A 16686-nucleotide genomic window follows, 5' to 3' on the forward strand; every position below is an offset into this window, starting at 1 on the left:
GACAATGTTAGGCACACATGCACACAGTGTCTGAGCATGCCCTCTGTGGCCCATGACAGTGAGCCTGTTCCTGTACTTGAGGAGAGGCAGGACAAGCCATGGCCAACCCAGAGATGGGTGACAGTGAGGTCATGGTGCCTGGTTTCCTTCCCCGGAGAGCCGGCTGCCTTGCATATGTGTCCATGCACTAGGAGAGAAGGTGCAGTGTATTCCCATCTCTGTTTCTGGGGGGAAATACCCCCTCAGAATACTCTGTGCCTGTTCCTTGTGGACGGTGGTGGGAGCAATGTGCCACTGTTTCTCTTCTTAGCTTCACAGGTATCGCTGGGTCGAGTACAGTACAGGAGAGTAGAGGGAACTGTAGCCTGGGAAGGCGACCAGACATGAACCCCATCTCTGCATCAATCTTAGCCAGGCACTTGGCCCCTCTGGATTCCGTGTCCTTCCTCTGTATGAAATGAAAGGGTTGGATCAGATGCTCTCTGAAGACCTCTTCCAGTTCTATTGTGTAGCCGCCCCGTTCGTTCTTGTGGTGTATATAAGGTCTACAAGGCCTTTTTGTGGTATCTGTAAGGTCCTTCCAAGCCAATGCGGTGCTTGCCATTATGTTTACAATAGTCCCAGCTTTTGTATTGTGGCTCTGCCATGGTCCCCAGGAGACCAGTTGTCTTCTGTGTTCCAGGGAATCCTTTCAGATGACCATGGGCTAGCTGCTGCGCTCTGGAGAAGCTTCTTCAACCAGAAATGTGAAGATCCTCGACAGCTTGAATTATTGGTGGAGTATGTGAGGAAACAGGTGAGCAGCCCTACACCTCTTCCAGAGGCTCATGGAAAGCAGGTCCTTCCTGAGGTCTGTAGATGCTGGACTTTCAGAGGATCATGAGAGGTTGAGTTCCCAGAGGCCAGTCTGAGGGAATTCTGACCACATCATGTCCACACCAAGCACTGATAGAGAACAGCCTCTCTGTATCCAGCCATGAGCTAGGCAGGGGGTGGGGTATGGGATAGAAGAAGAAGAGGCGCTGAGTAATCTCCTGCTTTCAAACACTTTTAGGCGTTCATTCACTACACATTTGATTGTCTGTTGTATGCCCAGTGCAGTGGGAGACCCTGGGTGTGCATAGTCCTGTAGGATATGGGAATGGGGTACAGTGCAGTTGCCCACGGTAGCCCTCTCTGTGCTCACATTGAAGCTCCAAGGTTCATGTTTCCTGTTCCTGATTTCTAGCAGGACTGGGCTCCAGGCAGAATTCCATAAAAAACCCTCAAGCCTCTGCCCACTGAATGCTATCCACAATCAAACAGCGTCCTCCTACTTCATTTACCATCCCCCTGGTCCCCCAGGGCTCCCTAACACCAGAGCTTCTAAGAGAAAACTCCAGAGTGAGGACTGCTTCACTACATAGTTTTTCTTGAAACCATGGCTACTTCACCTCTTGATCTCTCTGCTCCTTGATCCTGTATTGATGGGAAATCCATACTTTATAGACGAGTGAGCTGAATGGCAAGGAAGAGGAACATAGAGGCTTTTCCAGGGTCTCCCAGTGAGTCAGCCTGCACAGCTGGCCTAGAACCCCAAGCTGGTGATTCATGTAGCCACTAGAAGCCTTGGCTGCTCCAGACAGCTCATCAGCTCAGGCTGTCCCATGAGTCACATCTCTGCTTCATGGGCTTGGCCTCTGGAGCTGAAGGGGCCTCACCCCACAGTTATTCTCTTATTCACCTGTGTCCATAGCCTTTAAGCCTTCAACAGCCAGGGATGGGAAGGCCAGGCCCTGGCTCTTGGGTAGAAGCCAGCAGGAACAGCTTGTTGATGGCTGGAAAAACCACACAGTGGGGCTTTTCAGACCCAGAGGGTAGAGAACCCCAGAAGCCAGGACTTCTGTTTGACCATTCTTCAAATCTGCTAGAGCTGGAAGAAGGCACTGTGGCCAGAGGGCTCCACCCACACAGAACTCTTGAGACTCACTGTTGACTGGACTCACTGTCAGACAGAAGTAGCAACTGGCAAAGCAAATGCTGTGTTTTTTGAGAGACCAGCCCAGCTTTTCCATCTGCCATGGTGGGCTTGTGGCAGAGGCCACAACAAGGGCACAGCTGGGACCTCTCTGAGGGCCCTAAAAGGAGTTACCACACCAGTGCCTCTAGAAAAAATCCTATATTGTCTAGTGAGAGGCAGGCAATAGAAAAACAGTGATAGGGCACTTAGGGAAGCAGGGAGCTTTCATGGGACCCGGTGGTATCAGTAAAACTTCTGAGTACCTGCTGTGCCAGGCACTCTCCTGAGAAAGCAGAGATTCACAGGACCCAGACCTACCCGCGAGCCAACTTATGGTTTGGTGAGGAAGCCAGTCAGGCACAAGCTAACCCTGGAATAAATCAGCCTGTGATGTGATACAGGGTAGAAACAAAGGCTGTGAAAGGCCAAAGACAGGCAAGACTCAGTATAAGTTAGCAGCTCGGGAAAGACCAGGAGGGGCCCTGAACAGATTAGTCCTGTGCCATGATCCTGGTTCGTCTGGTGGGTAGCCCAAGACCCAGTCAGAGGTTATGTTGAGATTTTCAATGCTGAAGATGGGCAGAGTGGCTGCATTAGGCATAGAAATGGAGTTGTTGGAAAGAGGAGAGTATTTTAGGGGAGATAATGGGTCAGTTGCTCTCCTTGCACCGGAAGACAGCATGATGTATAGAAATCTAGACCTGAGGTATATGTGAGAGACTGAGGTTAGGTTTCAGGGTCAGCAGCCTGATTGTGAAACAACAGGAATGGAGGAATTCTTGGAAGAGGAGGATGATCCAAAGCCTAAGATGAGGCCTCTGGACTTCCATCCCTTCTCCTTTTCTCCCAAATGCCTTCTCACCCCACAGTGGAGCCTCAGCTTTCTGAATACAATGCTCACTCCTGATGTGATCCAGCTCCCACTGTAAATTTTGCCTGTCCCCTTGAAAGCATTTCTCATTCCTCTGTTCTCCTTACTAGCAGCAGTGAAGGGAATTCTCCCAGAGACCACTTTTACCTCCTGAGACTTGGCCTCTCATTAGATCACTTGCTTCTTGTGGAACTGCCCAACCTCACCTTCCCTGAAGCTGCGCCCATTGTCCATCACAGGTGTCCCTTCTCCACATTTCTCTCAGAGAAACTCTGCCAGTCGTCATGGTGGGTGAAGCTGGGCCCACTGGCAAGCATGGCGGCCCACTAATCGTGTGGTCAAGGCCCCAGAAAAAGTTCCAGCGACTAGCAGTTACAAGCATTTAATCTTTTCATGAGTCCTGTGGGGGTACATGTTACTATTCCGTTTTCACACAAGGAGACTTAAACCTCAGAGAAGGGAATTGGCTCACTTTGAGTAACATCACTACCCTGAATGGACAGATAAACTTACACACACATGCACACATCCCAAGGACATGTCTCCCCCAATACATCCTCCCTGAAAAGTTCTTGCAGTCCAGAAAGTCAGGGCTTGTGTGTCTGTTTTGGTTATTAGAGGTATGATGGGGAATTTTCTAAAGCCTTCCCAGTGAGCTTCCCCAGTGATTAGTTTCTCCCAACCCTCTCTAAGGAAATAATCTGGAAGATCAGAGACCTGCTGACTGGGAGCTGGTATGGTCAGAACCCCCCACAAACTCCCTCCTCGTCCTCTCCATTGGAAGACTGATTCCTTCTGCCGTCTCATGTCTGTCCTGCCCTTGTCCCTGCCCTCTGTTTCTTGCCGTCCCTGTTGCAGATGCAGTACCTGGACTCCATGAATGGGGAGGATCTGCTTCTGACAGGGGAGGTGAGCTGGCGCCCTCTAGTGGAGAAGAATCCTCAGAGTGTCCTGAAGCCCCATTCCCCAACTTATAACGACGAGGGTCTTTGATGGACTGGTCCCTCTGAACAGCTGGCCAGCTGGCTTTGAAGAACTGCCAGGAGAGAGGTGCTTGTTTGGCCCAGAACCCTGCAGAAAGTGGCCTGAACTGACCTTTGAACAGCATCTGTCAAATACCTGGCCCCATTTGTGTTGATTTTCCTTTTAATATGCCCAGGGGCCTGATCTGGTGGGGTACAGTGCTGGGAGAACCCTTAGTTCTTCTGAGATATCCTCTCCCCCAAGAGAAGCCCTGAGCAAGAGCTCCCCAGCACACACTCCCCTGATCCCTTCCAGTAACTATGTGATTGACAGCTTTTCCCAAAGGCTGCAGAGGGATGGTGGTAAGTTAGAAACGGTACACTTCCACCAAGGGCCCACCATGGCAAAGGAGCAGTTTGGAATGCTGCTGAGTCAAGACGGGTAACCACACTCTGTCCTCTGGTTTTGAGCCATGGGGTTGAGTTGGCCATTAAAAGACACAGAGACATATCTCTGCAATGACTCTTTATTCCAGGGTTTTTTAGAAACTTATCTGAGATGGCATTTGCCATAAGCTGAGGAGCATCACCCAGCTCAGAGACAGGATGGGGAGAGGGTCAAGAGGATCTCTGCTGCTGTTCTTGCCTCCAGTTCATGGAGATGTCACTGTTGTGGCCAAGGCATAGCCTGCCAGGCTCCATCCTCTGGGACCCAGGAGGCTTCTGATGGCCAAGGGGCTTGTCACATCCTGAGTTGTTTGGAAAGAAGACCCAAGAACATAGGCCTTTTTGTCACTTCCCTATTGAATGGGGTGAGGGACATGCTGTCTTTTCCTCTCTTGACTCCTTTATGTGAGATACTGGGGCAAAGAGAATATTTTTTTCTGGCTTATCCCAGGGCCCAACCCCATGCCCAGCTTTCTAGCTCCTTCCTAATTTCTAGAGCGTGTGCTACAGAGCCACCTTGGTCTGTGCTCTTGAGGGTCAGTTGCCTCCTCCCTGAGTATGGGTCATCTCTTGGGGGATTTTCTTTGCATTGAAGGAAGGGGGCGGGGAACCATATTGCCCCTCCTTCCCCCATCAAACTTCCTTCATTTAACTTGCTATAAAATGAGTCATATAAAGAAATTCTATATGGGTGAGGTATATCCCACTTCTGTGAAAACATTACAAATCAGACCGCCTTCTCTGAGTTTATTTAAGATGCTTTTGTTGCAAGCGGAGTTCTAGAGTGAAGCCTCCTCTGTGTGTGTGAGATAATAACACCTTGTAACTCATTACAGCTGGGCACTATTTACATAAACCAGAGCTGAGCCAGGCAGGAATTTGCTGATTAATTTATTTTTAATGGAGTGAAGTATACCATGCACCAAAATAAACTTTACTGTGTGTACCTAACTGCTCCTGGAATGGATGGAAAAATTAATGGAACAGATTTTGGCTCCCAACTCCACACATTAATTCATATATAAAAGTTACTTGAGCCTTAACCCATTTGCTGCCCAGGGCAGCTCCCCAGCCGCAGATCCCAGCCCACAGCACCAGTTCAGCTACTGGGCTTGCATGAGAATCACGGAATTGCAGATTTAGAAGAAACTTTAGAGGTCTCTTAGTCCAACCCTGGTCCAGAACTTGACTCCCTTTCTCAGCATCCCAGTTGGCCTATGTTCATACAGGCCGTTTATGATGTCTCCAGCAGCAGATGGTCCTGCCTGCAGAGCCAAGTCCTGTCTCCATAAGATGAGTAATCATCAAACACTGCAACTTGTAATACGGAGCTGCGTTTTAAAGAGCCAAATTGGATCTGTCATGTTGGGGATGTCCCAAAGCCCTCACTTCCTGCCTGCCGGCATCTTTCACCGAGTACACGACCCCCTCCCCTTCAAGATAAAATCGAGGCTCCTTGAGGCTGCAAGGCTCTTCTTAATTTGACCTGTGCTTGTTTCTGAGTCTCTAACTCATTTCTTCTCCAAGGAAACTGGACCATTTGGGGTTACCTGAAGAGACCACCCTGTATGTTTCCTCTACCTGGAATCCTTGTTTCCTCTTCAGACTAGAGAAATCCTGTGCATCCTCAAATACCCACCCCCCATCCTACCTGGTCTGTCCCAGGTGGAAACTAGTTTTTACATACACACCCTTCATCCTGCACCATTAGCTCCCTCAGAATGGGCACTGTGAAGTCAGTCACCTTTGATTTTCTAGTGTCCCAGGAGTGCCTGACTCATGGTAGGCATCAGAATAAGCTTTGCTAAATGACAGAAGGAATGAATGACTAGATCATCAGTCATTATTAGTACAAACCCAACAAAAAAAAAGTCCCTTTCTGGATCATTCTCTGACCCACAGTTCAGCTTATTTTAACAATTCAGTACAAAGTACCTCCGTTGGCTTTTGCATAGGAATGAGAGCTAAATGTTCTTTCTGTAGCTACATGTTTTTCTTTCTTTCTTTCTTTTTTAAGTGATCTCTACAATGTGGGGCTCGAATTCATGACCCCCCAAGACCAAGAGTCAACACTCTATGGACTGGGCCAGCCAGGCACCCCTAGCTACATGTTTTTCTACTGTAAATTGTTATTATACAAAACAAATGAAGGATGTTTCTTGCCCTCAGGGAGAATACTCTCTAGAAATAATTTTGTCATTTATTTGTACTCTGTATACTTCCTGAAAGGATCACAGCAAATTCAGAGACACAGTTACAATAAAACTGCAAAATGATTAGAACAAAGTTTAAAAGATAAGGTGCAAATATTGGGAGGCAGGGAAGGGAAATAATCATGTTAGAAAACCTGTGCTGCTAAGGGCACCTGGGTGGCTCAGTCGGTTGAGCATCAGTCTCTTGATTTTGGCTCAGGCCTTGATCCTGGGGCTGGGGGATTGACCCCTGAGTCCGGCTCCACCCTGAATGTGGAGCCAGTTTAAGATTCTCTCTCCCTCTCTGCCTCTCTCCCCTCACTCAACGCTGGCTCTCTCTCTAAAATAAAAATTAATGGGGCGCCTGGGGGGCTCAGTTGGTTAAGTGTTCGACTTTGACTTAGGTCATGATCTTGTGGTTCATGAGTTCGAGCCCTGCATCGGGCTCTGTGCTGACAGCTTGGGGCCTGGTGCCTGCTTCAGATTCTGTGTCTCCCTCTCTGCCTCTCCCTCGCTCATGCTCTGTCTCCAAAAGAAACATCTAAAAAATAAAAATAATAAAAAATAAATTTTAAAAGTTAAAAAAAAAAAAGAAAAAGAATGGGGTGGCTGGGTGGCTTACTCGGTTAGACATCCAACTTCGGCTCAGGTCATGATCTGGCAGTCTGTGAGTTTGAGCCCCGTGTCAGGCTCTGTGCTGACAGCGCAGAGCCTGGAACCTGCTTCAGATTCTGTGTCTCCCTGTCTCTGCCCGTCCCCCTCAAAAATATTAAATAAAAAAGAAAGAACCTGTGCTGCTAATAACCAACTTTCATAGGATTTTTGGGGTAATTTATGAAGTGGTTTTAATGCATTTTCTCACAGCAGTCCTGTAAAATAGGTATCCTCATCGTTCTTATCCCCTTTGCACAGGTGAAGGGACCAAGGGTCACAGAGACCTGGAGGCTCATCCAGACAGAGGAAGAAGGGACCCAGGGTGCCCTGGTCCACATCTTCCAACCCTCGGGTCCTTGTTCTTTCTCCATCCCACACTGCCTCCCACAGGTTAGCGAAGAAATCTGCAACAATATAAAACCGTGCTCTGAGATTCCTGGCAGCCAAAAGCAGAAATGGGAGTCAAGGTTATATAGGTCCCATTGTCACATAAAAGGAAGTACACTTCTTCATCAGAAGAAATAAATTGTTTCTTTTCAGAGAAGAACATACATACTGTATGGGTTATAAATGAGAAACACTGAACAACGTTGTGAATAGTACCTCTTAAGATTTCAGTTTTGCCTAAAAGTTTGAGAACCATAAATAATTGCTGTTTCTTACAACAAGCTGAGATTAAAGCCAAGGCCACAATTCAGCCAGTATCTTTTCCATTTCTGTTTTTGTCTCAGACACTGCTTGGTATTTTCACTTGTTACGACTTTTAATCCTCAGTGACAAATCTGTGAGGTAAGTGTTACTAAACTCCTGTTACCATTGAGGGAAACTGCATGAAGCTCAGGGGGACCCAGATTTACTCTGCATGCAGACTCAGGTGGTTCTGTGACCCGAGTCCAATGCGTTTGGTTTTAGAAAAGGAATACCAGATGGGGAAAGGAGCAGTTATTGCTACAATTTAAAAAAGTAAAAAGAAACATGCGATATCCAGCCATGTGGGTTTATGTAGACACATACACACACTAACAGGAAATGTCAGAACAAGGGGGTTAGACATCAGAAAAGCCTTGAAGGGAGTTGGGACATAAGGATGGGCAAAGTTTAGGTAGGTGGAAAGTGAAACAGGAAATGAGCTGCCCAGGAGAAGGCCCAGAACAGGAAGCCCTTCAGACTCACGTGGTCCAGCTGAGTGGTTTGCTAAGGGAAGAAAAGGTTGCAGAGAGCCAGGTGGGGCCACAAATGGGGGTAGCCTGGGTAATACAGCATCTGGCAGGCATTCTCAGTAAGGGCTGTGACCTGATGGGAGTGGAGATGTTCGGTGATGTGTAAGGTGGATTGGCTCAGTCAGGAACTAGCCAACTAGGTTTGAGGGCCTGGAGGGTGATTGTAGGGATTCAAAGGGAAGTTCAGGGGCTCCTGGGTGGTTCAGTCGGTTGAGTGTCCGACTCCTGGTTTCGGCTCAGGTCGTGATCTCACGGTTCATGGCATCGAGCCCCATATCCGGCTCCATGCTGACAGCATAGAACCTGCTTGGGATTCTCTCTCTGCCCTCTCCTGCTCACACTCATTCTCTCTCAAAATAAATTAATAAACTTGAAAATTCAAACTCCAGAAACATTTTTGAAGAAATCATCGGGACTTGATGCCTCCCTGCTCTTGGAGCCTGAAGAAAGCAGCCTGGAGCTCTCCTGGGAGCCAAGAGATGGCAATGTTGGGCAGAAGAGGGAAACTCAAAAAAGAAGAATCTTCTGTATTGTGTTTTTTCCAAGTGCTAATTACATTATCCTATGGGATAGAGCAGGGATTATTGCCCACATCGTATAGTAGGGGAACAGGTTCACTGAGAAGAAGCCACTAATTGGTGCAAAGTGACTCTGTAGCAAAGCTGAACAGTCTCCTGTCTTTTGAGCCCTACCCCATTGCTTTTGGTGTATGTTGGTTATGTCTGTATGGGGGCAGGTCTGGTGGAAGGTGCCCCAGGGAGAGCAAGGGCATAGAGAGGGGCTGAACCTTGGGAGATGATTAGGATAGAGGGACTAAGGACTTTGGACTTGTCTTGGGTATAGAAGGACACTTGAAATCATGAAAATGGATGAGCTCCCAGAGGTAAAATGTAGAGGGTTGACCAGGAAGTGGGGTCAGTGTGGGAGAAAGCATTGGGGGGAAGGCGGGGGTTGGGTAGGAAGAGCAAGAACCAGCATAGGAAGTAGAGGCTGGGGTAGAAGCCAGGGGAGAGAACTGCCAGAAGGAGGAGGTTTTTAATGGTGCATGCTGCAGAGTAGGGGCCAGGGAGTAAGTGAATGAGGCTTAAGGGTTTTAGACTATTCCAGGAACAAGATTTTTGAGAGAATACAGACATTGCAAAGGATTAAGAAGGCAGGGTATCTTGATAAGTGCCTAGCTGAAAAGAAACGGAGGAAAATTGGGCAGGAGTTAGGAGAGCACGGTAAGAACTAAGGTATTTAAAGCACAGAAAAATGAAGATGTGCATGGGCGGGTGAGGAGCCTGAGTAAATGTAAAGCACCCGATGGAGTAGGAAACTTCCCATAAGTGTTAGGAATTATGAGATCCTTCTGAAAGTGGAAGCCTGGTCTTGAGAACAAGGGCCTGGCTTTGGAGGGGAGGAGGGAACTTTTCCTGTGACCAGAGATTGGAGTACAAATGGGGCACAAGGGATTTCTGAGGTGAGGAGGCTGAGAGGGAAAGGGCAAGCTCATGCTGGTCTCCAGGGAACCTGGAGTTTACCGGTCATTGGGGTGAAGGGGAAAGGAAAGGGAGCTAGTGGGTTTTTGGAGAGTCCGAAGTGTTTGAACTCTTCCTTTGGGAGCAGCCCTCCTGTAGTTGTTGCCCTGGTTCTGCCTATTTCTAGGCTTCCCACAGAATCCCACTATGGCTTGCCCACCGCACCACTGGTTTGGCCTTAGGCAGGGGTAAGCCAGACCCTGGGGCCCTGACCATTATCGTCTACCCACTCACTCCTGTCCCAGTGTTAACCAGCCATCACAAATCATCTGTGGCTTCCAGGAGACTTCCCTTGAGCTATGCTGGTGAGCCTAGGACCTACACCCTTCCCAGGTCAAGGGCCTCACACACACACACACACACACACACACACACACACACACACACACAAATCTACCATCCATCTATTGAGGGGAGAAAAGGTCCTAGAGATCCTGAATGGAGAATTTCTAGAAAGGGAGTCTTCAAGTACTGACCTGTAATGTCAAACAGGGGGGGGTGGGTGGAGTGATGGAATATGTAAGTGCTAGAAGAGAGTTGGAGACTTCCAACCCCACCTTCTTACTTCACACATGGGAGGCTGAGGTCCTGAGAAACTCAAGTTTTTGCCATTGGGAACCAGAACCATAGGCCTCTGCTGGCTTGTTTCTTCCCTAATTTTATCTCCCCCTGTCCAGAAATGGCTCCTTAACCTCCCAGTCACCATGTGAGAAAAAGCCTGCCACAGGGCTGTACCCTAGTTGGGGATGGGGGGTGGAGACACGGTTCCTCTAAGGTTCCAGAATGGGTCATGAGCTGTAAACCCCCAAAGCATTTCATTTATACCTTGGTTTAACCTGTGGCTTACAATTATTTATGAGTCTACCTTCCCCACTAAACAATGAATTCCTCCAAGGCAGAGACCAAGTCTTACTCATCTTTGAGCCCACAGTGCTGGCTTAAAGGATGCATTAAATACATGTTGGGTGAACTGGATGGACAGAGGAGAGGAGATGATGGGATATGACAGGGAGGGTGAGGTGGTGAGACCAACAATGCTGGGGGCTTAAGAGGTCATTAGATAATATCTCTTTCTTCCTCTCCCAAGTTCAAAACGAATTGAGAAATAAGACCTAAGAGACAGGGGCACCTGGGTGGCTCAGTCGGTTAAACGTCCGACTTTGGCTCAGGTCATGATCTCACGGTTTGTGAATTCAGTCTCCATATCGAACTCGGTGTTGTCAATCAGAGCCCGCATCAGATCCTCTGTCCCCTCACCTGCTCATGCTCCCTATCTCTCTCTCTCTCAAAAATAAATAAACATATAAAATTTAAAAAAAAGAAAAGACCTAAGAGATATGAAAACAGTGGTTATACCAGTATTTCTGACAAAGCTGATTGGAGAATGTAGCTTTCACTCTCTGGCCAAATGGGCTTGTTAATATCCTAAAACTAAACTTACTCACCTCTACCCCCAGAAAGAGCAGACCTCTTCCTCCCCATTACAGGGGCAGAACCTCCTCTGGAAGTTTGCTATGCAGGTGAATGAAGAATATACTACCTTTGCCTACAGCAGAACCAAAGAGAGAGAGAGAGAGGGAGGGAGAGAGGGAGGGTGCGGGCAGGGCAAAAGATTGGAGTCCAGCTCCTTCTAAGCCACCAATCAGACTAGCCATTCCTTCCTTGGAGAGGAAGAGCGAGTGAAGAGAAAAGAGGGGGCAGTCCTCTCCTACTTCTCCTCCTGGAAAGTAGAGTAGGAATTCCCTCCCCTTACAGAAACAGAACAAGTCTACAACTGGATGGGATAAGGTGGATGAGTGGGTTGTGGGAAGTTGAGGGAAGGGAGACACCATCATCACAGTGTCTGTAGTCTAGACCCCAGACTCGGCCACCTTTACAAAATAGAATGCCCAAATTCTCGTTCTTGTGATCTGCCTGCCAGAATGCTTATCTGTGTATGGAGGGTGAAGAGAGGACCCTGTCCCCTGTGAGCTGGAATAAGGCCAAATCTCAGAGCCACACTCCACTGACGTGGCCAGAGGGCCATGTTCACATTCAGAGCCAGCCTTTGGTCTAGAACGGGTCTGAGACGGACCAAAGTAGCTCCTCCGGTGGCTGCTTCAGGCCTCTTTTGTCTTCAGGCCTCTACTTGAGCCCCTGCCCCTTTCATGGCCTGAGAAAGCTCTAGAATCCAGCATGTACTAAACTACTATTCCTCCTCTTGGTCAGGCACTTGCCATAAAATAGCCCATTTATGGGGGGCCTGGGTAGCTCAGTTGGTTAAGCATCTGACTCTTGGTTTTTGCTCAGGTCATGATCTCACAGCTTCATGGGTTTGAGCGCCACATTGGGCTCTGCGCTGGCAGTGCGGAACCTGCTTGGAATTCTCTCTCTCTCCCTCTCTCTCTGCCCCTCCCCCACTTGCACTGTCTCTTTCTTAAAAGAAATAAACTTAAAAAAAGAATAAAAGAATAGCCCACTTATTCCTCACAAAAACCTGGTGAAGGAGGTGATGTTGGTCCCATTTTACAGATTAAACCACTGTAGCTCAGAGTTGTGATTGTTCCATTTGCTCATTAAGTGCCAGAGCGAGTGGGACCTCCTGAAGGCCCCTGTGGTGCTCAAGAACAGTGAACCACACCCATGTGGGTTGTTCTGCCAGTCTGGTGCTTTGGGCCACTCTTCCCCTGGGGGGCTGTTTCGTAAGTCATCCTAAAATACCACTCTAGAAATCTTGCCAACCTTTCGCCATCGTCTGGACAATGAGAGCCACCAATTCAGCAAGGCCCTCTTCAGAGTGTGGCTCCAGAGACCTTTCTGGCAGCCCTTTCCCTGCACCACAGCCTCCCATCTTCCTTCAGTAGCCATGCCTGTGCCCCTCTAGCCCTCCAGCCCGGAATGTCATTCTGCACATCTTGGAGTCTTTCTCACCCTTTTATATCTTCACCGCTTGTTCCTGTGTCTCTAGCTCTTAGGTCACTTTGCCTTGATGCAAGGGATTTGGGCACAGCCTGGCTCTCCTACTTTCTGCTCCTCCCAGGAATACTGTCACCCCCCACCCAGAAGTGCCACATAAAAGGTACGCGGCAGTGCTGGCATCCGAGCAGCCTGCATCTGATGGGCTCCAACCATCCCCACATGACAGTCATCTGCCCAGGCGCCACCTGGCTTATAAAAGACCACAGACAAGGTGAGGTGGCCCCCAGGATGGCAGAATGATGCCAGGCAGGCGCCTGACACGTCCCCGGGACAGGAAAATATTTTTCTTCCCTTTAATAACGGTTATTAAGGGGCCTGTGCCAACACACTGCTGCCAGGGTCCAGGCTTTGCTATCCATACGGCTCCTACCACTCTGGGTCTCCAGCCCAGGCCCAGCCCTGAGGCCAGGATATACCTGTCTACCCTCTGGTTGCCCTCTACCCATTCAATCCAATGGGAGGGGCTAGTCTTGCCACCTAGGGGATTTGATTTGACTTAAACGCTTTCATTATCAGCGTGTCAGGGATACCTTGGAGCCCTTTTCACTTCAATTCATTGTCTTCCTGTCTCTGCCCCGCTCACTTGACCTTCCTGTGCACGCACCCAGTACCACACTGCAGAGTTAGGGTCAAAGACCTCCCCCGCTGCACAGTCACTCATGCACACAAACAGATCTTCACCCAAACATCACACAAATATACATACACACATGCAGACACAGGTAAATGCACACTGACATATGGCTAGATATTTAAAGACAGCCAAGCAGACATACAAACGTTAACAGATAGCATATACATGTACATTACATGCACAGGTACAGCTATGCATGAGCATGTGTATATATATTGAGTTGAACCATATGAAATTACTGATGTTCACTGTTGGGTTTTTTTTGTTTTGTTTTGTTTTTTACTTACAAAAATAGAATCGTGCCTTGTTGGCTCAGTCTATAAAGCACATTACTTCTGATCTCAGGGTTGTGAGATCAAGCCCCATGTTGAGCATACTGATTTCACTCATTTTATCTGGTCTGTGATCATGTTCAGGCCAGACACAGGTCCTTCTATGTCCACAAAGCTTCACACAGGGCCTAACACATTCGTGGCAGGGGGCAGAGGGATTTAGGGGTTCCCATGTCGATCTGGGCCCTGGGACCCAAGATGAGTGGGGCTGGGTTTAAAAAAAAAAAAAGAATCTGACACAAACATCAGCATGGAGGGAAATATACAAAACTCTAGAGCCAAATTTGTACACCCGTGTTTAAAGAGCATTATTCACAATAGCCAAAAGGTGGAAACAACCCAAGTATCCATCAGTGGTTGAATGGATAAACAACGTGGTTTATACACACAGTGGACTATTATTTAGCCTTAAAAAGGAAGGAAATTCTGACATGTGCTACAACATGGATGAACCTTGAGGACTTTATGCTAAGTGAAATATGCCAGTCACAAAAGGACAAATACTGTTTGATTCCACTGAGATGAGATGCTTAGAGTAGTCATATTCATTGAGTCAGAAAGTAGGTTGGTGGTGGGGCACCTGGGTGACTCAGTTAAGTGTCCAACTTCGGCTCAGGTCATGATCTCACAGTTCGTGGGTTTGAATCCCACATTGGGCTCTCTGCTGTCAGCACAGAGTCTGCTTGGGATCCTTTAGTCCCCCTCTCTCTGCTCCTCCCCTGCTCACTCTCTCTCTTTCTCTCTCAAAAATAACATTAAAAAAGGGAAAAGAAAAGAAATAGTGGTGGTTACCAGAGGCTGGAGGAGAGGAGGGAATGGGGAGTTGGTGTTTAATTAAGGGTACAGAGTTTCAACTGGGGAAGATGAAAAAGTTCTGGAGATGGATGGTGGTGATTGTTGCACAACAGCATGAATGTACTTAATGCCACTGAACTGTATACTTAAAAATGGTTAAGATGGTAAACTTTATAAGTCTTTTTCCACAATTAAAAATAGTTTTTATAAAAATAGCCAACAATATGTATCATCAGATAGATGTGTAAACATTGAGGGATAAACACAGGAACCCAGCAACACAGAAACACCCTGTCTCCCCTCTCAGGAACAGTTCTCCAGCCCAGATAAGGGCCCACTTCTACCCGCAAACAAATCTGGAGATAAGGCCCTAATGAGGGCCCTGCCTCCTGGATACCCCTACAGCTCATTACCCTCCCACGGTCTGGCTCTGTTTACCCAATCTCTTACTGTTCATGTAATCCCCCACCCCCACCCCGGGTGAAGGACCTCCTTAGCGCATCTGGTGTTCCAGTGTCTGCCCCTGCCTCTGGAATGGGATGGAATGGCCCAGCATCTCACCTCTTGGCCTTACCCTGACCCCTGGGCCCCTCACTTCTAGGATCCTCAAAGACAAAGCCCCAGTCCCATTCATCTTGGGTCCCAGGGCCCAGGTCGACATGGGAACCCCTAGATCCCTCTGCTCCCTGCCATGAATGTGTTAGGCCCTGTGTGAAGCCTCGTGGACATAGAAGGACCCGTGTCTGGTCTGAACATGATCACAGACCAGATAAAGCAAGTGAAATCAGTATTATACTGGGTTGTGAGACGTGATGTTAGGTCTCCTGTTGTCCAGGCCATCCTCATTGGACCTCATCCCACCTTAGAAGGGTAGCACCGTGAGTTGGCACTGTGCACTGCTGTGACCACTTCTGCCTGGCCTGCCTCCCTAACTAACTGCCATCTACCGACCCCTCTTCTCCAGAGCAAAGCCTCTTACTCATGCTACTGAGGACTCTGAGACTGTGGCCCTTGTTAGGGGCAGAGAACAGAAACTTGCCTGCTCTGTTTGCCTCCTGACCTTGCAGTGTGCCGCCATTCCTCTAAAACAACCTTTCTTCTGAGCCATTTAATACGCAGCCCCTGAGGTGGGGAGGAAGAATGTGGTGTGGCCCATGCCAGGCCAAGCCATGTGGAACAGCATTTCTCAGGGATGGGCCTGGGTCCACTGTCCCAGGTGCACCGGGGTACTTGTAAAAAAGCAGGCTTCAGAGGTTTACTCAGATTTTCTGGATTTGAATCTCAGATGGGTGAATCCTGGGGATCTGCATTTTAACACTCCCCAGCTGTTCCTGGGGACTAGGGTAAAAGCCACTGCTGGAGATCCTTGGAGGATGGACTCAGAGCCAGGGTGGGGGGTGGGCAGCGGACTGTGAGTGTCACACTTAGGGAGGTAGAGAGCGGCAGAGCCATCATGGGAGCAGATGAGCCCAGACGGGGGACAGATAGGTGCTGATGTCCTTGACAGCTCTGTGTGACACCCTGTTCAGTTATTTAAGGCCTATATGCAAGGTGTGCCAAGGCTTGTGATATCCACCATGGTATGTTTAGGGTTATGGCTTGTCTCTGAATTAACATTTGGGTCAGTTCACATGGGTTTGATCGAAACGTATGGTCTGCATATGACATGACAGCCTATCTACTTGTGTGTTCATGTCTTTATCTCGGTATCTTGAGTCATTTATCCACCCTGGTGTGTGTGTGTGCGTGCGAGTGTATGTGTGTGTGTTGTGCATGTGTGTGTCTGAACAGGACTGGGCCCCTCTGGACCATAATCCAACCTCTATGGGGGCTCTGGAAGGTCAGGGTTTGGAGGAAACTTGCTGGGAGCCTGGTGGGGCTGGGGCAGGTGAAGGTGGGGTGGTGCCAGGGTGGGGGTGGGCAGGAGTGCGTGCTAAGGGCCTGGCACTGCCATTTCCCTGAGCGGACGAGTCTCAACAGCAGGCAGACAGGTGAGGCTGACCCGACAGGTTCCAGAGGCCAGGGGCAATGGGGCGGAGCATGGCTCTGATTTAGGGTGGCAACGTGTTGGGGGCCCTGGCACATACGGGGCGGGCAGGCAG

At 48.7% G+C, this 16686-nt stretch overlaps 1 protein-coding gene across 4 annotated transcripts in view; it reads left to right on the forward strand.

Annotated features, from left to right (window-relative positions):
• The window catches only part of LOC125936675 (ubiquinol-cytochrome-c reductase complex assembly factor 1), a 104589-nt gene extending 95985 nt beyond the window's left edge, over positions 1-8604 (forward strand). For 2 of the 4 annotated variants that reach the window (XM_049650914.1, XM_049650913.1), the window contains 2 exons: positions 683-796; positions 3729-5230. In XM_049650914.1, the coding sequence (XP_049506871.1) occupies positions 683-796; positions 3729-3863 (249 nt within the window). In that variant the 3' untranslated portion in view covers positions 3864-5230. Of the gene's footprint in view, positions 1-682; positions 797-3728; positions 5231-7383 lie in introns of those variants that run through there. The other 2 variants (XM_049650912.1, XM_049650911.1) reach the window with 2 other exon arrangements.
• The last annotated feature ends 8082 nt before the right edge of the window (positions 8605-16686 follow it).

This window comes from Panthera uncia (assembly GCF_023721935.1).
Source record: "Panthera uncia isolate 11264 chromosome A3 unlocalized genomic scaffold, Puncia_PCG_1.0 HiC_scaffold_11, whole genome shotgun sequence".
In the NCBI taxonomy this organism is placed as follows: domain Eukaryota; kingdom Metazoa; phylum Chordata; class Mammalia; order Carnivora; family Felidae; genus Panthera; species Panthera uncia.